Below are 23,783 nucleotides of genomic sequence, written 5' to 3'. Positions count from 1 at the left end.
GGATGTAGATCCAAACAAAACTTAAAATGCTCAAAGCACATACAGCCACTAAATTGTTTGAAGAGTTGTCTTCTAAAGTTATACGCAGGACCTAACGGACTTGTGCCATTTTTTGAGAGAGGTACACCTGCATGGTATGGCGGCAGGAAATGCTAGTGCCAACAGCTGGTGCAGCCAAAGCCACAACTCCAGTCGAGGTTAGTACCCTCAACAACAGTCAGACCCTCCAAGAAGCAGTTCAAGCAGTTATTTGTGCCGTTTGGCTGCTGGTGCTTCTTTTAGTGAACTGGTGAACTTCTCCAAAGCCTTCTCTTCCTCCATTCACTTGGTAGCCTTTTCCATGAAGCTCTCACTAAACAGGGCGGCACTCTTTTTGGCCTTGTCATTCTCCATAACAATATCTTTGATCACCGGGTTCATTTGGGACCAAGCAATCTCCCTCTGCTCTTGTGTGAAGGAGTTAGCGTGGTTTGCTACCAAAAAATTCTTTGGATTAGGAGTCTGATCTTAGCTGTTATATTCAACAGGTTCGTCCACAGGCAAAGTCAGGAGACTAGTCAGGTCTAAGAATTTACCCTGTAGTTTGTAGAGGGTTTTTTCGAATTCAAAGTAAAGGTCTTTGCCCCTTCTTCTTCAGGTGGTCTGGTTTGGGAAAATCTTTCATGATCTTGTCATGTTCTTATGGAGTTTGGCTTTTACTAAAATGCTTTTTCAAGAAGGTCAAAATTGGCTGTGGTGGACCCTCTTCAGAGTCCACAGTGCATGGGCGTGTCTAGGATTTTTCAAAGAGGGTTTCCACTGGAAAGTAGATCCAGGATGTAGGGTTGGGAGTGCAAGCTCCCAGAAGATTTAATTTTTCAGCCTGTCAAATGCCAGTAGCCTGAGTGCTAAACACAGTAAAAACAAACCAGTGAAGGTCGTTAGTGAGGTCCTGAAATTCCTAGTAAGCTAAGTGTACCCAAAGTTTTCACACTAAGCAACTGTAGAATTGTTACATGTGGTGACTGTTCTATTAGAGCATTTCACTGACTGCTCTATTAGAGTATCTCGATCTTTTATAGTGTTTTGGGGAGGGAGGCTGTGCCCCCACAGATCATTACTGTAATGATGCAGATTGATGTACTCGTACTGATATTGTGTTTGCCAACAAGCAACACACTGACCTGAGCTTTTCTTGCTACTGACAATTTCAGTAGGGGTTTCCTGAAACTCTTGGAAACCCCCCCCTCCTTGGCACACCCCTGAAGTAGGATCAGATTCTACCAACTCAAGGGCCTCTGCATCAATCAATGGCTCAACAACATATCCATCACCTGACTCTACAGTATTCTGCAGGTCAGAAGAACCCAGTAACTGGGAGTCATTCTTGCAGCAAAGCTAAGTATAGGTGTTGATAGGGTCTCTGCAGCATCAGTATATTTAATACAAAATGGTGGGAAACCCAGAACAGGTGCAAAGCACAGGAAACACTGGCCATTGAGTAGGAAAAAAGCACCACTCCTTCCCAAGCCCTCAAAGAGCCGAGGGCTTGGGAAGTCCTTCATTATACAATCTTTTTCTGTATCTGTTAATTCCTTCTTCTCTAGATAGTCACTGATGATATACCCTGTATCCCCGGTACAGTGATCAGTTACTGTGGAGTCAAAGTTGGTGAATTCCATTGCTTCTTAGGCACCCAACAGTCATGATGTCTTTCATCATCTTCACCCTGGCTTAGTAAACGTGTACTGGCCTGGCAAACTTGTGGAACCAGGGAGAGACTGACCTGTGAGCGCAGTAGCTGCTGGTCCCCAAAATTGAAGGAAAGGTGTGTCAAAGGGGAACACTGGCCAGGGGCTACTACTACTACTGATGTTGCTACTTGTCGAAGAAAACATGAATGCTCCTGCCCACTTGTTGGCAGTTTGGCTACCTTCTCTAAGTTTCTGAAACATTAGTTCCCTAGTTTCTGAAGTTATGAATGCATTTCTTGCATTCTGACTGGTCGCTCTCGACTTGGTTAGCCATTGGGTCTGAGTTACCTTTGGACATCATGACATGAGCTATGTGCAGAAGAATAAGAAAAGGTGGGTATTGGAGTGGATGCGTAACTGGATATGGGGACTATTTCTTTTTATTGTTGTGTATTTTATCTTAGTGTTACTAACTGCTGTATTATTGTGTAGTAAGAGAGAAGCACCAGTTATATTTCGTGAGATTTGCTGCATGTAACACTGGTATTTCTTTCTTATTGCACAATTTACAGCAATTTAGTAGCTCTAAATTATTTATAATTAAAAAGCCTGTCATATTCAGCCTGGCCGCCTATAAGAGGGTGCTGCATACTCCAAATCCCGCTTTTTTTTTTTCTTCTTTTTGCTGCACATGTAGCAGTTTGATAGCTCTCGACATTCGAAATCAGTGATAACTTGCAAGGGAATTTCAACAACAAACTTCTGACGAGGCTACAGGACCCTGCTAAGAGGATAGGGTTGTGGCAACGGCTGAATTCCCAGTTCACAGCCCCTCACAACTCCTTTACCCCACGTGGGATGTTTCCTGGTGCTTTTGTGCCACACCTTACCTCTAGTTGGATGGCTCAAGGTGCTGATCAGTTGCAGTCATCCTCCAGCAGATTCCAACCAGCTTGCTTCCCTCTGATGTGGTGGCCACCGTCTCTGCCATTTTTTGCACCTCAGCACATGGCACCAAGCAGTCATCCCTGCAACACGTCCCCGCCAGTCAGACCACCTACCTGGGACTCCTAGTAGACACCACCTTAATGAGGCTACTCTTACCAGAAGAGAAGATGCAACAAATTACCAATGACTGCAAGCAAATGTTGGCAAAAGGAACCATTACAGCACAAGAGTAGGCGTCTGTGATTGGAAGAATGTCAGCAGCACGCCTAGCAGTATTATCAGCCCCCCTCTACACCCCACAGGTAACCAATGCATTCAGGGTGAACTGGAAGGGCCTGGACGGCTATGCATTCCCTCCCTTTTGTCTGATAGGGAAATGCCTACAGAAGATCCGGCAAGAACAGAGCACCATCACCATGGTAGTACCCCAGTGGCACTCACAGGTGTGGTACCCAGCTCTGATGGAATGCCTAGTTGACTACCCCCTGAGTCTCCCCAAACATATGGATCTGCTACAGAACCCATCCAATCAACTCCATCCGCTGATAATTCAAGGCTCACTAAAGCTTCTCGCCTGCAGAGTAACATGCAGCAACAGGTGTTTCAGAAAAGGTTTCAGAAAAGGTTTCAGAACTCCTACTGGCAGGGTGGAGTACAGGGACAACCACGGCATATCAGTTGGGATGGGCACGATGGAGTCGCTGGTGTGGTGAATGGGAAATTGATCCTGTTTCATGCAGCATCCAGCCCTTCCTAGACTTTCTTGCAGATCTCTATCATGGACAGGGCTTACAATACCGTTCAATCAACCTGATCTGGTCAGTAGTTTCCATGACCCACAACAATGTTGAGGCAGCTCCAATAGGACAGCACCCTCTGGTTTCTAGATTGATGAGAAATATCTACAACTCAAGACCTCCCGTACCACAGTACTGTAGCACTTGGGATGTGGCAGCTGTACTTTCCTGGATTAAAAACCAAGGTGATAACCAGGACATGTCAGTGAAAGAGTTGTCAGGAAAGTTGGTACTACTGATGGCACTAGTCAGTGCAAATAGAACATCAGAATTACATGCTCTAGACCTTCGTTTCAGGTCTTACTCGTCACTTTCAAGTTTGCTTCCCTTACCAAAAAGAGGAAGATTGGGGCACCTCTAAAAGAATGCTTCTTTGCTTCTTTTACTCATGACAGCCGTCTTTGTGTAGTGCATGCCTCCGGGCATATGAGAAGGTTACTAAGAACTTCAGGGACATACAACCGAGTGCTCTGGCTCCATTGTTCTTATCATATGTGAAGCCTCACAAACCAGTAATATCTCAGAGGATAGCCCACTGGATCAAGGACATTTTGAAAAAGGTAGGGGTGGATACTAACACCTTTAAGGCACATTCTGTATGAGGGGCTTCCACCTCAGCAGCAGTAGGAAAGGCCTACACATTGCAGATGTCCTGAAAACAGCAGATTGGAGTAGAGAGTCAACCTTCCAACAGTTTTACTACCCATCATCATCCCTGACGGTGCTCAGCACTCAAACTGAAAGGCTACCTACAGTTAGCAAGTAATCAAGGGCAGTTGATCAAGAACAGTAATTGTACAGTGTTGGACATATACATACCTCGTGTATAAGTTGTCAGCTACTGTGTATGTATCAGGTGTCTATAATTCATGATATGATGAGAATCCTGAATTTGGAAGGTTGCCCTCACCATAATTATAGGGTAGTAAGGGATGTGTTCCCTGCTACTCATATGTCTCTGGCACGTCATGGACATCTTCAGGCCGTAAGCAGGATGGGCTTTGAAGTCTACCAGTCTTGCGCAGCGAATCTCACGAAATATGATTGATGATTTGATGAGGGCCTAAAGGCCTGAAATTAAATCGTAATTATATGAGTGAGATGAGCAAATGTAACACTGCCCAAAGCCCTCCCTCTCTGTACATGTTACATTGCTCATCTCTTACAGAAAATTGTTTTGAGTAGCAGGAAACTCAAGCGTCATTTGGCAGCAAAAACAAAAGCAGGATTTGGAGTATGCGGCACCCTCTTATAGGTGGCCAAGCTGGATATATGACAGGCTTTCTAATTATAAGTAAATTGTGCAATAAGAAAGAAATACCAGTGTTACATTTGCTCATCTCATTCATATAATTATGATTTAACTTTAGACCCTTCAGGCCCTTGTCAAACCATCAATTTTAAATGCAGTAAATCTCACAAAACATGTATATGTAATGGTTAGTGCAATCTTACTAGAGAACTTTTCTTCTACAGGATGGCGGCCTTCATTCAAGTTTTACAACCAGTATGTGTCATTGTGTGCCAGTTTGTTATGCCTGGCCATCATGTTCATCATCAACTGGTGGACGGCACTCATCACCATAGTGATTGTCATTATGCTGTACTCCTATGTCAGTTACAAGAAGCCAGATGTCAACTGGGGATCGTATGGACAGGCCTTCCATTACTCACAGGTGCTGCGTAGTCTCCGTAAGATGGAGACTGTGGAGGAGCACGTAAAGAATTATCGGTGAGTGGTTGTCTAGTAGTATCTATGCTATTACTGTGTACAGTGGAACCTCAGTTATCTAAACCCCTTGGGACCAGGGGTGGTCTATAAGTCTGAAAAGTCCATATCTCTGAAACTGTGTATAAACTGGCCCCTTTTCTGTTACACCTTATCAGTCAGTAAGTCAAGTCATTAGGTCTAAGTCCCTGAAATTACATTAGGTAATCCTAAGCTGCAGCACATGTTGCTGTCAGACCTTCAGTGCTGGTCACTGTAAAGTGCTAAATAATAATTATACAACCAAGTACTAAGAATAATACGAAATGCGGTTAAAATTACGTAATAAATAATAATGAATGAAATAAATAAATAATAAATAAATAATGTTAGAGAAAACTACAAGGCCTAGAGACATGAGCTAAGTGGGGATAGATTCGCCTGTAAATGAAGGCACAACCGTATAATAAGTACGCCCGTTCGTGCTGATGACTTGACGTACGTGTAATTCTATATAACGCCCAGCATCACACCCTTGCTTAATTATAGATTGCACGAAGGAGAAGATTATTAAACATCTGAGGAGTGATAGCAGGAGAGCCAGAGGCCACTTTACACGTAAACAACAAAATTACAAGTAAGTTTAAATGTTTTTAACTGTATTTTGTATGCAGGATATGCGCTCCAGTGAACAACCAGCTGTGATTCGCTCGTAAACAACCAGCTGATGCACTCCTGAACAACAAGGCAATGAGTAATGTAATACTTGTAATCTTCATCCTTCATCTGGCTTGCTATAGCAGCTGGAATTATTTTCCACCTGGCTTAACTACTAGCTACTCTGCTGTGAGTCTGTAATAAACAAGAAGATGCATTGCTGCATATACAACAATGTGTAACTATCTCCTGTATGTTGTGCATGGCTGTATACATAATATTATAGACTGATCACTGTGCCAACTAGTGCCAATGCCACACCGCTGATATACTGGCACATCACCAGTGGCCTCTAGTCACAATAGAGTCTGTTGTGCCATATAGGCTTGATTGGGATCATTCGCTAATTGTGCCATCACCATGTCCCTTGTTCTGCATAGCCTCACTTCACTACTGAGTCATTTTCAGAGACACATCACACCTACAATATAAACTTTCAATTAGCACATATTTATCGAATCACGTATTGTGGTTGTTGGTGGTATTAAGTATTCAAGTCATCGAATTACATTTAGTAGATGCTGGTAGTATCGCTATTAACTATATTTTTTGGCAGGTGGTCAGGTTGTTTAATCACGTGATCAGGTGCACGTGATCCCCTCTCAACGCAGGTCGGTGACAAGCACGTAGCTGCTATTGCGTTTTCGAGCCTTTGTTGTAATCTGTATGGCTCGATGTAGGATTTTTGGCCCCTGCAGCTGACTCGAGCCTATCTGGACGAGAGTTCCATAGCCCAAAGAAAGCCCATAATGGGGTAGCAGGGGGTTCTAAGTGGCTAGTTGGAGTAGCTTAAACCTTGTCAAAAATGATCATCTTGTTTGAGCTTGGTTTTCCTATCGCCCAGATGAGGTCTTGTTGCCTTTGATAGGCACTGTTAAGCGTTAGCGCCATAGGGTTAGCACATGTGTCTGCCTATTCATGGCTACCTGGCCACCCGGCTCTGTAAACCGTGCCAGCAGCGCAGTTTAGGAGCTGCAAATTGCTATTGGTTGTTGATACTGGCCGGTATAGAAAGGAATGTATTTCAAAACGTTGAGTGATGTTGTATCAGTGCCATGCCCTGGTCTGGCGAGCAATCCGCTGTCAGCGGACTACCCCGGGCCAGCTTCATCGATACTTAGCTGCGTGACACTACAGCCTTTGTTTGATTGAAGTTTTATGGTCATAGTTATGACTTATGCTAAGACTGCTTGCTATAGGTGTGTCACCAGCGTGGTGCAAAGTTGGCAGTATCAGTAGCCGTAGCTATAGCTTGTTATTAATCTATAATGTACGTGTGTATGCAAGTGCGTTTTAGTGGCTGCATGGCCTGTTGGATTTTAGCACTGTAGTCATGTGATGACCTAGCTGATGTGCAGTTGCGCTCTGTCCCCAGTTCGCAGTGCAGTCGTAGTGAGTAATATTGGCTCACCTATTTGTGCGCTCTTGACACAATCATAATTGACGTGTTCCCCGTATCCGGAGAATTGAGGCACAGCCCAGTCTGATGTGTCTATGTGTCACTAATCTGATACTGCTTAGAGCAATCTCACATCTCTATTTATAGTGTAAGTATGTGTGTTAACCATGCCTGGTGTGATTTCAATAAACTAGTGCATGATACCGCTGGCATGTGGTAAAGATCAAATACCTTAGTACAACTTTGTCTTGTTGCCTGAAGTAGTGCTACTAGATCTAGACTCAGTCGGTTGCTTTGTTCGGTGGTCACCATAGCTGTTATAGTGTGCTGCTTATCTGTCACATCCTGACTAGCTGGGTGTAGAATATTCTAGTCTGTTTTTTGTTTGTTTTTCTTTTTTGATTGCTAGGAGTTCTAGTCAAGGTGTTCCCAGCAAGTGAGCTGTACTAGTCGCAGCTGGTCATCTTGATTATTGGTTATTGATTTAGCTGATATGTGTGTACTGTACATGTGCTACTGAACATCGCTGCCACATCTAGCTACAGCAAATAATATAGTCTGGTGCTAACGCTCAAGTTGATGACTGACTACACTGTGCTGGTCACTTAGCAGGTATAGTCATATGCTCTCGGTGTAGCTGAAGCGTGCTTAAACTGTGGCCACAGCTGCTGCAAGTCCTGCCATTTAGTGGTAGTGATTAGCTGATGTGTCACTGTACCATGCTACAAATGTAGCCGTCCTGTCATTCAGTTAAGTGCAGTAACTGATATGCTACTGTATCGGCAACTGAGTAGCCATTTTGTTTACTGCCATCGATGTTGTCATGTATAGCTGATACATATCTGTAGTGAACTGTGCTATACCACTGTATAACTGTCAAATATACTGCAAATGACACTGTCAGGTGCTATCGTTATAGCTGATGCAGGAACTAGGCCTTTATGATCAGTGTGGGTGAAGAGGAGTCTTTAGAGCACATGGTTGGACATGCTAAGTATGTAAGATTTTGCAGAGACCAAAGCCCAACCTCATGCGATTGCTATGGCCACTGTACTGCATTACTGACATAGTTGTCTCACCCACTGTGACTGATACTGAGTGATAGTGATGCAGTTAGGTGAGAAAGCTCATAGCTGCCCTGTGCTGTTACTATCTGTAAGATCTGTTGATGGTGCAGGTACAAATAACGCAACTAATGTGTAGCCGCAATCGTGATGTGGTCAGGATTATCTATCCTGGCATGGCTGTTACGTCTGCAGCTAATGCGTCAGGTGTTTTCAGTATGCAGTTGAAATTCCTGACACTTCTGCTGTACATTATTCGTAGCAATCTATCTGATGTGTGGATGTAGGATCATGACAAAGCCAGATGTCGCATCTACTACAATTGATTCAGTCAGATGTAACAATATACCTGATATATGTGATTGCACAGTGCTACTGATGTAGCTGTTGTGTCCACTGAAGCTGCAATTGATGTAGTGAGCGTGTGTGGTTACACTGGTGATATTTCTGCTACCTCCATTGTAATTGATATAGTCTGATGCTAACAGTATAGACTGTACAGTGCTACTGGTGTAGCTGTCCTGATCATGATGCAGTCAGGTGATGATATAGCTGATATGTAGCTGCCCTGCTGAAGTTTCTACCACCTCCGCTGTGACATGTTCCTGTGTAACAATTTAGCTGATGTGTGGCTGTTGCTACAGTGCATGGTAATAATGTATAGCAGTACTATGGCTGTCCCATTTTTCGTTTTTTTTTTTTGTTTTTTTTTCCATTGATGTAGTCAGAAGCTAGCAATATAATGACTGTACAGTGTTGTTGACGTAGCAACTACAGCTGATGCATGCAGTATAGCTGTCGTGTAAATGTGTGATGACAAGAGGTCACGTTCACTGTGATTGATAGTCAGGTAGCTGATGTATGCATGATTGTACTGTGATACCAACATAGTTATCACATTAATTTTACTAGAATTGATGTTGCATCATTCATGTTTGAGAGCTACCAATGTAGCCTATGTTTGAGTACTATGGATGTAGCCCACGTTTACTGATGTAGCTCATGGTTGAGTGCTATCGACATAGCTCACGTTTGAGTGTTACTGGCGTAGCTCATGTGTGATTGCTACTGACATCACTCATGTTTGAGAGCTGCCAACTTACCTCATCTGAGTGCTACTGACATAGCTCATGTATGGCTGCAACTAATGTAGTTCATGTCTGGTGCAGCTCGTGTTTGAGTGCTACCAGCTTACCTCATTTGAATGCTACAGACTTACATAGCTCATGTCTGGGAGCTCCTGTCTGGGTACTATCAATATAGCTCATGTCTGAGTGTTACCAATGTAGTTTCTGTTTGAGCATCAGTGATGTAGCTCATGTAAGCATGTTTGAGTACTACCAACATGGCTCATGATCATGTCCACATAATGCTAATGATATAGCTCATGTTTGAGTGTTACTGACATAGCCCATGTTTGAGTGTTACATGGACGTAGATCATGTTTGAGTGCTACCAACACAGCTCATGTCTGAGTGCTACTGATGTAGCTCATGTTACCAGCTTACCTCTTTTGAGTGCTATGTGCCAAGTAGCTCATGTACGAGTGCTACTAATATAGCTCATGTTTGAGTGTTACCAAACATAGCTTATGTCTGAAATTGAGTGCTACTGATGTTCGTAGCTCATGTTTGCATGCTACTGATGTAGCTCATGTTTGAGTACTGCTGATGTAGCTCATGTTTGTGTTTGAGTGCTACCAAAAAGCTCATGTATGAGTTTAGTAGCCCGTGTTACCGACTTGTCTAATTACCTCTTTTGAGTGCTACTGACATAGCTCCTGTCTGAGTGCTATTGATATAGCTAATGTTTGAGTACTACTGACTGCTCGTGTTTATGTGCTACCAAGATAGCTCATGTCTGATACTGAGTGCTACTGATGTTTGTAGCTCATGTTTGCTTGCTACTGACATAGTTCGTGTTTGAATGCTACCAGCGTACCTCTTTTGAGTGCTACTGATGTAGCTCATAATTGAGTGCTACTCACTCTTGAGTGTTTGCAATGTAGCTCATGTTTTGAGTGCTACTGATGTAGTTCATGCTTGAGTGCTCCCGATATGTTTATGGTGGAGTTCTACTGTTGTAACTCATGTTTGAGTGCTACCGACATAGCTCATGTGTGAAAGCTTTTAACTTACCACATTAATTATGGGTGCTACTGATGTAGCTCGTGTATGGGTGCTACCGATGTAGCTCATGTCTGGGCACTACCAATGTAGCTCATGCCTGGGTGCTACCGACGTATAGTAGTTCGTGTTTATGTGCTACCGACATAGCTCGTATTGTGAGATGTAGACTCATGTTTGAGTACCAACTTACCTCATTTGGGTGCTAGCAACATAGCTCATTTCTGGGTGTTATAGCTGCTCATGTCTGGCTACTAGTGATGTAGCTCATGTCTGAGTGCAACTGACAGCTCATTTTGGGTGTTACCAACATATTGAGTGCTACCGATGTAACTCAGATTTGGGTACTACCAATGTAGCTCATGATCATGTTTGAGAACTGCTGACATAGCTCGTTTGAGTGCTATACCGTCTTAACTCATGTTTCGGTGCTGCTGACATAGCTTATGTGTGAGTGCTACCAATGTAGCTCATGTTTGAGTGCTACCGGCGTAGCTTATGCTGTGTGAGTGCTACCGACATGGCTCATGTTGTGCGATGTAGCTCCTGTTTGAGTACCAACTTGAGTGCTACCAACATAGCTCATGTCTGGCTACAGCTACTGATGTAGCTCATGTCTGGGTGCTACTGACAGCTCATGTCTGGGTGTTACTGACATATTGAGTGCTACCGATGTCACTCAGGTTATTACCGACGTACCTCATGTTTGAGTGCTACCAATGTAGATCATATGTGACTGCTACCAATGTATTTTTCTACAGTTGTGACTCATGTTTGAGTGCTACCGACATAGCTCATGTGTAAATGCTTTTAACTTACCACATTTGAGTGCTACCGATGTAGCTCATGTATGGGTGCTACCGATGTAGCTCCTGTCTGGGTATTACCAATGTAGCTTATGTCTGAGTGCTATTGATGTCTAGTAGTTCAGTTTGAGTGCTACTGACATAGCACATGTTTAAGTGCTACTGACATAGCTCATACTGTGAGATGTAGCTCATGTTTCAGTACCAACTTACCTCATTAGAGTGCTACCAACATAGCTCATCTCTGGGTGCCATACGTGTCTGGCTACTAGTGATGTAGTTCATGTCTGGGTGTTACTGACATATTGAGTGCTGCTGATGTAACTCAGGTTTGGGTACTACCGATGTAGCTCATGTTTGAGTGCTACTGACATAGCTCATGTTTGCAACATAGCTAGTGTTTGACTGAGTGCTACCAATGTAGCTCATGTTTGAGTGCTACCGTTGTAGCTCATGTGTGAGTGCTACCAACATGGCTCACATTGTGAGATGTAGCTGATGTTTGAGTACCAACTTACCTCATTTGAGTGCTACCGACATAGTTCATGTCTGAGTGCTACTGACAGATCGTGTCTGGGTGTTAATAACAAATTGAATGCTACTGACAGCTCAAGTCTAGGTGTTAATGACATATTGAGTGCTACTGATGTAGCTCAGGTTTGAGTACTACTGATGTAGCTCATGTTCGAGTACTATTGACATAGCTCATGTGAGAGTCCTACCGATGTAGCTCATGTGTGAGTGCTGCCAATGTAGCTGATGTTTGAGTGCTACTACCGTTGTAGCTGATGTATGAGTGCTACCAACGTAGCTGATGTGAGTGCTACTGACGTAGCTGATGTTTGACGTAGCTGATGTTTGAGTGCTACTGAAGTAGCTGATGTTTGAGTGCTACCGACGTAGCTGATGTTTGAGTGCTACTGACGTAGCTGGTGTTTGAGTGCTACCGACGTAGCTGATGTTTGAGTGCTACTGAAGTAGCTGATGTTTGAGTGCTACCGACGTAGCTGATGTTTGAGTGCTACTGAAGTAGCTGATGTTTGAGTGCTACCGACGTAGCTGGTGTTTGAGTGCTACCGACGTAGCTGATGTTTGAGTGCTACTGACGTAGCTAATGTTTGAGTGCTACCGACATAGCTGATGTTTGAGTGTTACCGATGTAGCTGATGCGAGTGCTACTGAAGTAGCTGATGTTTGAGTGCTACCAACGTAGCTGATGTGAGTGCTACCGACGTAGCTGATGTTTGAGTGCTACCGACGTAGGTAATGTTTGAGTGCTACTGATGTAGCTGATGTGAGTGCTACTGAAGTAGCTGATGTTTGAGTGCTACCAACGTAGCTGATGTGAGTGCTACCGATGTAGCTGATGTTTGAGTGCTACCAACGTAGCTGATGTTTGAGTGCTACCGACGTAGCTGATGTTTGAGTGCTACTGATGTAGCTGATGTTTGAGTGTTACCGACGTAGCTGATGTTTGAGTGCTACTGATGTAGCTGATGTGAGTGCTACTGAAGTAGCTGATGTTTGAGTGCTACCGACGTAGCTGATGTGAGTGCTACCGACGTAGCTGATGTGAGTGCTACCGACGTAGCTGATGTGAGTGCTACCGACGTAGCTGATGTGAGTGCTACCGACGTAGCTGATGTGAGTGCTACCGACGTAGCTGATGTGAGTGCTACCGACGTAGCTGATGTGAGTGCTACCGACGTAGCTGATGTGAGTGCTACCGACGTAGCTGATGTGAGTGCTACCGACGTAGCTGATGTGAGTGCTACCGACGTAGCTGATGTGAGTGCTACCGACGTAGCTGATGTGAGTGCTACCGACGTAGCTGATGTTTGAGTGCTACTGATGTAGCTGCCAATCCACCTGTCCCCAACTGAACCAGGCCTAGCTATCATTCCCCTTTTCCCTCCGTCCTAGGGGCTATACTTTAAAATGTGGGATCCAACCAGCTTAATTTGCGGTCAACCAATCCATAAATTCCTTTCAAAAGAAAATTCCAGCAACCTTACCCTAAAAAGGCCAGGTACCCTCTACGCCTACCTCCAGGATGTACTATATTTCACTCCCTTCCTGTGTGAAGGGAGGAGAATGAGTATAAAATCGATGACTGGTTAGTGGGGACTTCCGGTGGTAGGTGATAACTCACTCGGCGAGACGATACTGGAGCATCTACCGATACAATCAGTTGTGATCTGTGTGTGCCACCGTGGCTAGAGCACTATTGATCAAACTAGTGCCGGAAACTTTCTTGAGAATCTTCCTGGTTACATTCTGACGGCTATCACTGTGGTTCGCGGGGTAAAAGTAGAAGTTGATACCCTATTATTCATCACGATATCATTCCGTTTGAGGTAGAGATGAAATATCATTGCTCTCCGTCTCGCACTTTTACGCACGACGAGTTGAAGTTCGATCACACGAGCCAACAAATGGCGCCTTCTGCATCACGTACGTAACTGGCTGGAGGCATGCGTGATTCTTTTAGTGCTAACCACAGTTAAGCTATTAACCTCCATTATAGCTAACTTAACTTGGTTTTGTGTCAGTTGTGTTTTAGTATTGTGGTTTTCTGATGCCAGTTAAACTCCCTTGACTGTGTACGTATGCATATGTATCATTTCCTGTGCATCTTTCTACATGATCTGCACACACTGTGTTGGCCATGCACTGTTTGTACATGCCCCATTAGTAGGTTGTCCCGTTGGTGATTGTACTTGGTTGTATTTGCCCCGGGCCTAGTTATACAACCAAGTACTAATTATACAACCAAGTACTAATTATACAACCAAGTACTAAGAATAATACGAAACGCGGTTAAAATTACGTCATAAATAAATAAATAAATAGATAATTAAATAATTAATAATTAATGTTTGAGAAAACTACGAGGCCTAGAGACATGAACTAACCGGGGATAGATTCGCCTGTGAATGAAGGCACAAACGTATAATCGTCGCTCCTGTTTGTGCTGATGACTTGACCATACGTGTAATTCTATATAACGCCCAGTACCACACCCTTGCTTAATTACTTACATATTGCGCGAAGAAGATTAGTGATGCCCGTGCAGGAGAGCCAGAAGCCACTTGTGTAAACAAGAAGATTACAAGTAAGTTTTTATGTTTGTAACATCTCAAGTCTCCATGCCAGCTGCCAGTGGATTCATTCACGTAAATAAACAATACAAGAAAACATTAAACTGACATATGCCACGCTCTTTACAATAAGCTTACAGTTACATATAAAATACAAGTAAACAATTTTGTCTTGTGCAGCTGGCATGGCAAACTTTCTTTGTGTTGGTGTCAGGCAATTCAATACGTGCTTAATCTTTTTTGCCTTCACCTGGCGTAGCTACTAGGCTCTAGTGGCTTGGCTGTCTTCCTTTATCTGGTTCATCTGGCTTGCATACGCCTACAGCATTGTGTAGCTATCTCCTGAAAGTTGTGTATGCATAACTATAGTGTGTCACCCATCACTGTGCCATTGCTACATCACTGATGAACCTTACTTAGCTCTAGTTGATGTTGATGTGCATTGCTGTATATTGGCTAATAATTTTTATCTGCATGGTGATTTTGCCTATAATGTATTGCTGCATACAATACTGCAATAATGTATAGTTCTCTCCTGTATGTTTTGTATACATAATTACATATACTGTGTACACATCACTGTGCCATTACCATACACACCAATGATGTACTGGCACTTAGCTACTGGTGGTCTTTAGTTACAATGCCACTATTGTGTTGTATCTGTCACTACTGTGACATATTGAGTTGATTTGGGGATAATGCATTCACCATCTAATAGCCTCACCGGGGGGCTGTCACGTTGGTGTATGTACTTGGTTGTATGTGACGCGGTCCTAGTAATAATAATAATAATAATAATAAACCTTAAAATAGCGTGAAGAACCTTTTAAAAGTTTTCAGTATTATCAACTACCCTAATAGAACAGTCACTACTCTAATAGAGCAGTCATTTCTGTAGTTTGGTTAACCGAGAATCCGGATAAGTGGGATCCGGATAACTGAGGTTCCACTGCATTGTGTGCATTACTTGTTTGTGTGCGTACATGTGTGTGGTAGGCATGACTGTTTAGCACAGTAGCCGAAGGCTTTTGCTTTGGTTTGTGTGTACATTAAAGTGACGAGGCAATGTTCAATAGTATGTGTGTATGGAATGCCTGTAATGAAACCTTCTTACTTCAATGTGTGTATTGTGTGTTAATGTCATCCCCGATAGGCCACAACTTTTAGTGCTCACTGGACCTCCATCTTCACGTCCTGATCTGGTCTACTTTGCCTACCACATCAGCAAAGATGTGGGCAGCATGATCTGTGGAGAAGTGCTGCAGGTATGTGAGGGTGGGGCTTGGTATACAGTGGAGCCCCCATCTACTCTAGACACCTTGTATAAGACCATGAAAAGTGGGCTGGCTATTAGAGAGGTGTTTTGATTGTCAGGTTTGATAATGTACAGATGAGACTACTTATTACAGTATCAAGGTGTCTGGGATGTCTTGCTTGAAGGGTTTCACCATGTAATGTACTGTTATTTATTGCTCCCTTAGGGAAACTTGTTGCATAATCGTCAGGCACTCCTGAGCAATAGACAGAATAAATGGCTGAACCAGAGAAACCTACAAGCATTTTATCACAACATAGCAGCCAACAGTATCAGAGATGGAGTGTCAGCAATGTTGCAACTCACCGGTATCGGTAAAATGAGGCCAAACACTGTTGTCATGGGTTACAAGTGTGACTGGAATGTAATCTCCAGTGACAAGTTGGAAGAATACTTTGACATAATTAACAATAGCTTTCATCTCAATTATGGGATTTGTATATTCCGATTACGGGCTGGCTTTGATGTCCGTAATCGTGGTAACGCTAATCATTATGCACCGGTCAGTTCACGGCCCCAGCAGCAGATGCCAAGGAGCTCAGCAGTTGAACTACAAATGGACGACTTAGATGTCAGTATCACTACCGTTGACAGCTACAAGATGGCATTAGAAGTTGGTGCTCTGAAAGAAGAAAAAGAGGAAAACGAGACAAAGGATGATAGCACTGAAGAACTGATCACTATGCCATCCAGATTTGAGGAACGTCAAGGATCTGGTTTTATTGATGTATGGTGGTTATATGACGATGGAGGTATATGCAATGATTGTAATTGCTAGTGTTGTAAGCTAGTGTTTTTGTAAGGTCTGGCAATTCTGTTACCATACTTGCTGGCACAACACAACCAGTGGAAAAACTGTAAGCTCAGAGTGTTCACAGCCACAGCAACATCAGGAGATGTTGCAATTGATTCAACCAGGCTTAGGTGAGCAATACCAGAATTGTCTTTCACGTTATGGACTCAACAGAATAGAGTTTTGTTCCCAAGAGGTGGAGGGTTCCATACACTTTTATCCCTAAAAGAGGATAACTTCTTGATTTATTGCGGCAATGTCAGTCTTGCATAGCCTGACCCTTTTCACATGGTGCTTATCATTAGAAATTACAAGCTCTTGTTCCAAAACAGGAACTTCTAATCATTAAACAGCTACACGAGACTAGGGTTAAACGTTCTTGCGTGTCCAATGTGTTACAGAGCTGTGTATTGTGTGTGTGTGCCTTGTTTTTATATTTAGGATGACTTCATTGTTGAGAAAGTTTCGTATCAACTTCTCTCAAGTAGTGGTAATAGACAACATGCACCTTATGCCATCTGCTGACTCGTGAGTAACCCCTCACTTATGCACTAGTTACTAGTGACATGTTCCTATACAGTATCAATCATTACAAGCAAACTGTTCCTTTCCCAGTCCAGGATGATTCACAATTAGACAATAAGGTTTGCTACAAATAAACAAACACCTTGTTCACATGTTATCTTATTGAATAGACATTACGTCAAATCCGATTGGGTGAATTGATTCGGAAACACTCGTCTGGTCCCGACACAAGAATTATTTTCTTGTAAGTCAGTCAAAATCAGTAATCAACAAATAATTTGTCTTGTACAGGACAATACCAGTACCTCAGAAGAATATTGTATCTGCAGAATTATATATGAGCTGGCTAGAAGTGATGTCCTATAATCTCCCCCCTATTGCTATGGTGAGGGGAAACCAGACAAGTGTAGTAACGTTCTATTCCTAATTGGAGATTTCAATAATGTCTGACACGAGTGATTCATAGCTTTCTAATACTGCATTTTATGTAAATTATATAAATTTTGTTTAAACAAGTAATCTATTTTCTGAATGAATTGCAAATTCTGACAGTCTCCAAGCAGTTTTTGGGTTGTAGATGGTTTGGTCTCTACTCAAGGCCCACACATACTGAACATTAGAAATGTTGTCCTGTGACAGAATTATTATTGACAATTATTGTTGGAGGGAACTTACCTCGTCTCCTTCCACTATATTTCCCTGTTTGTCACGTATGATGCCGATTTGTTGAGCAACAAAAGTTATCACAAACACTGGAACTTTATCCATCAGTTTGGCCACCAAAATCTGTGTGAGAAATAATTTTACTGCATGTCAACAAGTTGTGTATGGCCAGACCACTTTTTTTGCCACAGCTAGGCACTTGGGATAAGAAATAACAAATGTAAATATGATGTATGCCTAAATCCAACACCATGGAGGTAGGTGAAAGTACAGCACTGAATTCAAGAGACCATTTCCACATACCATATGACAGACAAAAGATAATTTTGATGAATTGGTTACATTTGTCAATTTTTAATTCATCAAATGTCAATAAGTGCCTCAAAAGTCAGCGTTTAGATTATCTGTGATTACTTGCTTTTCATCAAAATTGTCAAAGCTGATTAATTGTGAATTCGTCAAATTTTCCTTTCATCAATATTTTCTGTTGTACAGTAGGTGCTTATCTTTAATAATTGCCCTGTGCTGAAATAGAAGTCTGGTTATGCGAGACAACAACTTGTGCTTCTTGCTAACAGTAAAGTCTCTATACTTACATCCACGTGTCTTATGTCCAGTACTCGACTATCTAGTACTCTTGTTCCACGCTGGGCCTGCATATCAATGTGAGCCTTCAGTACATTGAATGCCTGCAAGAATGATAATATTATTTGTGTGAACAAGTAAGTGTTAAGAACCACTCACAGCTTCATGAGACCAATCCTGGAGCACATCTAACTTTGCTTTAAGGAAAGCCTTAGTAATGACAAAATGTAACAAAAACCACGTGATAGTGTTTAACTCACTTCCAGAATTGTTGGGATAATTTCAAACTGAAGATCATTTAAGAAATCCTCTTTGGTGAAATTTGGGTCCACTTTAGCTATCTCACCAAGTGTCTCAGCCATGTCTGACTGTGTCACAACTCCACCTACAGAAGATGTGTGTATAATGAGGTCACAAGAAAAATGACTTACTGACTGCATCTTCAACTCTGTCTGTGACCACCCGAGATGTGCGCACTAAAATATTGTCACTTTCATCGTAGCGAATTTTCATAGAATAGAGAGCTGTTTGTGTACACTGTATGACACATATTAGGACACATCATATCTCACCATTTGATACTGGGTTAGTCTGGAAGGTGTCTCTAAATTGTGACCAATATGACAACCACTTAGATTGCTTATGAACTGTCACTCCCTTGACATCCCTTTATTAAACCAGCAAAGTGCATTATTGCACTAGTTGATAATTGAGTTTAAACGTACTCATTTGGCTCAATAAAGTGAGCAGCATTTTTACCAGCAGATCTTGCTGGGTCTGACCGTTTGAGCAATACCTCAGGACTCTTGTACGGTTGTGATTCAGTAATGATGTCTTCAAGCAATTCACTCTTAACAGTATTAACACCCTGTGGTACAAAATGTTATATTAGTCGTGTGATAAGAACTTGTAATATTACCCTAGCAACTGTTCTGTAAGCCTCAGTTTGACTTAATTCCTCAGTTTGTTGTGACACTTTCTTGGCGGTGTCCTTGGCAGACTGAACAGCTTGTTCAACTGGTTTAGACTGTGAGGCATTCCTGTAAGTCTGGTCAATTGGTAGCTATGGTTACATTCTGATTACAAGTAAAGTACCTTTAATGAGAATGAGCTGAACTTGGTCCATTGTTGTCTCATGAACGAGTAGCTCGTTACAAATGCTCTTCCAACAAGCAGACGAATCCCCAGGGCTCTAGCTCGTAAGGATAGTAACATTTGGGACCGACCTAGTCTGGAGGCCTCTTCTTGCAATTTTTTAATACTTTGCTGAAGGCAAATCAGAACTGACTCTTGCGCAGATTGACATAACACACATACCTGCATTTCTTCGTTCTTCTCTAATCCTTGCCTTACGTTGTTAAAGAAGGTTTGAAACATGCCTGGTTTATTACTGTCCTTACTACCTCCTCCCCTGTTCATCACATATCGCCTGCTGATCGCATACTACACGACACGTCAACGTACAGACATACCAAGAACATTTAAGTGAATATTCACCTTGGACAAGCGATGGCTTTTACACTGCAATCTGAGACGCCACATCTCTCTAAACGATTTTTTTGGCCTTCGCTACAATCTAGTAAGAAACTGCATCGACTACGGCACGTGGGTTTTTAATTCTATATAATGCACATTCTACGATAGGTCAGCATTTGAAGGATGGCACTTCAGGAGCCTGAGGTTGACGAGGACGAGTGGTATCCTGTAAAAGACCAATTTTCTGTGAGGAAACAGGTTAGCCGTAGTCACCAACAGTTTCGTATCGCACAGGGGGAGTCCTCCAATGACGCTGTGGTGATCAGCTTTACAGGGGTGTCCAGTTTTACCACTGGAGAAGAACCAGTATCTAGGGAATTAACGCTAGATGAGTTTGCAGCTTTACAACGGCAAATGGCCGAGTTATACCCGACCCTACTAGAAACCAGTATCACTCTAGAACTCCCTCAACCTCCTCGTGGTTTAATGAGCCTCATCACGTCCATGCATATTCCAGACCAATTCTTTGTTGATGCAGAAGAATACTTCTACCAGTTATCAGACCACTGTGGTGTAGATAATGTGCTCCACGTCTTTCTGGAGCTTGTGTACGACTTTGAAGAACGATGGGGGGACCTCAATAGAACATTCTATGCCAGTGAGTGGAAGTCAGCACTGAAGGAATATGAGCAAGTAGTGGCCAAGAGGACCCAATTAGTGTTTACATCTATGGAGGAATTACATGGCTACTATGAAGAGGAAGATGAAGCTTTTTTCTTTTTAGATAGGAAAGAGAAAAGACATTACGAATACCAGTCTAAGCCATTTGAGGATTTGTGTGATGTTGTATTAGATAAGAGAAACAATGCAGTGGCCAGATTGTCAGATGTTCACTTACCAGTAACAGAGTTAGCACAGGCCATGCAAGAGCAGACACAATGTCAGGAACACTACCTTGAAGCAAGAACTCAGTTACAGCAGCTTCAACTAGAACACTATCAGGCATTGGCTGAAAGGATGGAGCTTCGACTGAGACGTACCGAAGAGGACAAACACTGCTTGTCTAGTGTTTGGGACCGCAGAGGAGATGGACGAATAATTCAGTTGCATGACACTTTAAATGGAGCCATTGTTAGTATGTTGCAACTGCACTGTCAGCAGTTAGCGGATCAGAAAGAACAAGCTCTTCTCTCCATGGCTATGGTGAAGGAGGGACCAAACATGGCACATGAAGTGGCCCAAAAGGAAGACGAAGTGTTTCGGATACAACTACAATATTTAAATTTGCAGCAGCGTCTGCTGGAAGAAGAGGAGACCAAACTCAAATACAAGTTGAACTATGTTGCACAAGAACAAAAGGAAAAATTAAAAAGGAAACTAAACAGGATCCCAGCCAAGATAGCACAAATGAGAATCAAACAGGTATTATTAAGATAACATGTTAGCGTGTTTTAATGTGAGAATATCTAGCGCGAGTGTCGGACAATGTTGGAAGAAAGGAGTAAAAGAGTTATCAATGTTGAGGAGAGCATTTCAGCTCAGTTAGCTTTTCAAATGGTAAGCCGACTATGAGCAAATTGAGTGTAATTAAATTTGTCCGCTCCTTGTAGAAGAAGCAGTTTATTAAACATGATGAGCAGAAAAGACAACAGGAATTTCAAGCTAGTCGACAGAAGACAATTCATAGGTTGAAAGAATACCAAGAAGTGAGTGACACATATTTCATATGTTGTTAGTAGTGTTTTCATAGCGTAACATCTCACCTCAAAGACTGCCACCACCTCGTTACCAACCTCCATCAATGAGAGGTGGACAAAAGAGGAAAGCTTCATCAAAGAAGGTTGTAGCTCATGATCCATTAATGCCTTCCATGAGAACACTAGAGATAGCCTCACTTGTGGTTAGCCGACAGGAGCAGCCTCAAGCACCACCCATACCACCACCACCAGATATTGACCCATATACTAGACAGTTTATCACAGATAGTAACTTGACATCACTCTTGCCTTCGTCATTGGATATGCCAGCTCCTCCTGCACCAGCACCACCTCCCCCTCCCCCTCCTCCACCCCCACCAGCTCCTCCCCCTGCAGCAATGGCTACTGCAGAGAAAAAGTTTGAAACTAAGATGACAAAACAAGTTACAGAAAATCCTAAATCACCGTTGAGGGCAGAAATAACAGCAGCAATCATTTTAGGTGCTAAAGAAAGGCTTCGTAAGTCAAAAGTAACTGAGAAAAAAGGCTTGTCAACAGATAATGCAGACTTTCTAAGGCAAAAGATACAAGAAAAATTTACAAACACTTTCAGTGAGAGCCAAGATGTTGACAATGACTCATCTGATGGAGAAGACAACTGGGAAGATAAATAAAACAATAAAATCAATGCCAATCTTCTGTATATTAATGTTAAAAAAATTTTTTATGCTGATTTTTAACTTATAAGTCTGTATGATGGCCCTGAGTGTTTGATGGTGTATGTTCATGTCTTGTATGGTTGTATGCTACTGGTGATTGTCTCTTCCATGGTGGAGGCTCTGCAGCAAATTTTCCACCCGTTTCTGATATCACCTGACCTGTATTGGGATCAACTACGTTACCAAACTCATCAGCTGTTGTAAGTAGCAGTGTTCGAGATGAATAGGATGTTGTGGCAATCCCTTGAGACCGTCGGTCCAGCCAGTAACGTGGCATGCAAAACAAGGAAAATGACAATAACAAAACCTGAAAAAGAACAGTGGAACATTCAACGGCAGCTCTTTATGATGCTTCACTGCTTACCATTACACAAGTGCCAGCCTGAGTGATGGTCGGGTTGTATTGTGATACGATTTGCTGTAATCTTTTTAGCTGTTTTAGTAGTGACTGGTTCTGGTTCTCCAAGTTGAAAACTTTCGCCTGTAATTTCTGATTAGATCTTGTGCAATGTTCCACACGTTCTTCTAATCCATCGATGTATTCTTTCTTCCTCTGACGACTCTCTTTAGCTGAGATCTAATGCAAACTGATGAAACAGAACAGCCATATACTATAGTTGACAACCTTATTTTTGATCTTTCTTTGAACTCGTTTTAAGTGTCTTTCCTCTGTCTACAAATACAACAGACGTTGTCATCATTTGATGGTGGTGATATTACAAGACTTACTTTCGTAAGAGGAACATCTGTTGGAAGTGTGATGCCTTCTAGCGCAAGCAGTGCCTTTTCTTCTTCAGTTATTTTTGCAATGTGCTTAGAACGGCCACTAATTTTCCCAGCTCTGCTGGGAGTCGAAGATGACTGATCAGCCAACTCAATCTCAGCTGGTCACAGCGGCAGAAGATATAATACCATCATACACACAATATCACACACTTACCCAGATCTAGTTTAACATCTGTATCCTGTTGGAGCAAGGATTCTAGGGTAGTATTATTAGTGATCCCTAGGGACAATAGTTCATTATCGTTGACAAACACATCGGAAGGATGTAGTGCACTATGTGGTTGTGGTGGACTATTGGTAAATGCTTCTGACATGCTAGAGTTGCTCAATGGAGAAGAGTAGGCAGCATCACTGATGTTACCATCACTGCTGACTGGAGAGTTAACAAATGGAAGTGTCGTTTCTTCTGGTTGAAATAAAGTCGGCAATGTTTCATTAGGAATCAGCCCCTGTAGCACGATACAACAATCACTTAAGTATCAGTAGTTTAAATGTCAGGTAGGTGAGCATACTTATCAAGGACACTGCTATACAACACAGGCCATACCATGCCATGTACTCTGTACCCTAGCAAGTTAATACGTCTCTCGTACAAAAACGTGTGTGGGGCAGTCAAGGTTACTTACATACTCATCGTTCAATAAAGTCTCCAGCAAATCAGCACCATCTAAATTAAATATATCTTCTCCCATAAAGTTTATTGTACTGTCTGAAGTTTGGACGTTGCTTAAAACTGGCAGATTATCCGCCACGGTAGTCATCGCTTAGTCCCCGTACTCTGATTACTGTCGGGCTTTTGTTGGGGATATTACTCCACCTTCTTCCAGCGTGTTAACCTTGACGTGGCACCCAATGACGTTATTGGACTTAAAATGATTAATG

General features: G+C 42.5%; 4 protein-coding genes across 5 annotated transcripts in view; 2 read left to right on the top strand and 2 right to left on the bottom strand.

Annotated features, from left to right (window-relative positions):
• LOC136261680 (solute carrier family 12 member 2-like) overlaps window positions 1–17,511 on the top strand; it is a 27,524-nt gene extending 10,013 nt beyond the window's left edge. The window contains exons 13-20 of one of the 2 annotated variants that reach the window (XM_066055725.1): window positions 4,895–5,150; window positions 15,496–15,607; window positions 15,824–16,409; window positions 16,461–16,581; window positions 16,892–16,978; window positions 17,031–17,094; window positions 17,146–17,219; window positions 17,267–17,511. In XM_066055725.1, the coding sequence (XP_065911797.1) occupies window positions 4,895–5,150; window positions 15,496–15,607; window positions 15,824–16,409; window positions 16,461–16,581; window positions 16,892–16,978; window positions 17,031–17,094; window positions 17,146–17,219; window positions 17,267–17,402 (1,436 nt within the window). In that variant the 3' untranslated portion in view covers window positions 17,403–17,511. Of the gene's footprint in view, window positions 1–4,894; window positions 5,151–15,495; window positions 15,608–15,823; window positions 16,410–16,460; window positions 16,582–16,624; window positions 16,979–17,030; window positions 17,095–17,145; window positions 17,220–17,266 lie in introns of those variants that run through there. The other variant, XR_010703980.1, reaches the window with a different exon arrangement.
• On the bottom strand, window positions 17,267–20,184 carry LOC136261694 (mitochondrial import inner membrane translocase subunit TIM44-like). The gene is made up of 12 exons (XM_066055742.1): window positions 19,721–20,184; window positions 19,541–19,666; window positions 19,319–19,489; window positions 19,143–19,271; window positions 18,949–19,091; window positions 18,796–18,890; window positions 18,655–18,747; window positions 18,484–18,608; window positions 18,383–18,433; window positions 18,235–18,327; window positions 17,651–17,761; window positions 17,267–17,605 (listed from the first exon to the last, which is right to left on the bottom strand). Exons 1-12 carry the CDS (start codon window positions 19,763–19,765, stop codon window positions 17,483–17,485), a joined length of 1,305 nt encoding a protein of 434 aa, XP_065911814.1. The 5' UTR covers window positions 19,766–20,184; the 3' UTR covers window positions 17,267–17,482.
• LOC136261686 (junction-mediating and -regulatory protein-like) lies at window positions 19,826–22,163 on the top strand. Its single transcript, XM_066055733.1, has 4 exons — window positions 19,826–21,121; window positions 21,170–21,256; window positions 21,310–21,405; window positions 21,450–22,163. The coding sequence occupies exons 1-4, from the start codon at window positions 19,883–19,885 to the stop codon at window positions 22,068–22,070; spliced, it is 2,043 nt and encodes a 680-aa protein (XP_065911805.1). The 5' UTR covers window positions 19,826–19,882; the 3' UTR covers window positions 22,071–22,163.
• On the bottom strand, window positions 22,081–23,783 carry LOC136261699 (cyclic AMP-responsive element-binding protein 3-like protein 3-A). Its single transcript, XM_066055749.1, has 6 exons — window positions 23,528–23,783; window positions 23,056–23,350; window positions 22,845–22,999; window positions 22,741–22,788; window positions 22,480–22,692; window positions 22,081–22,422 (listed from the first exon to the last, which is right to left on the bottom strand). Exons 1-6 carry the CDS (start codon window positions 23,660–23,662, stop codon window positions 22,138–22,140), a joined length of 1,131 nt encoding a protein of 376 aa, XP_065911821.1. The 5' UTR covers window positions 23,663–23,783; the 3' UTR covers window positions 22,081–22,137.

Source organism: Dysidea avara, chromosome 7 (assembly GCF_963678975.1).
Source record: "Dysidea avara chromosome 7, odDysAvar1.4, whole genome shotgun sequence".
NCBI classification, from domain to species: Eukaryota; Metazoa; Porifera; class Demospongiae; order Dictyoceratida; family Dysideidae; genus Dysidea; species Dysidea avara.
This window is presented reverse-complemented; position numbering and strand designations above follow the sequence as displayed.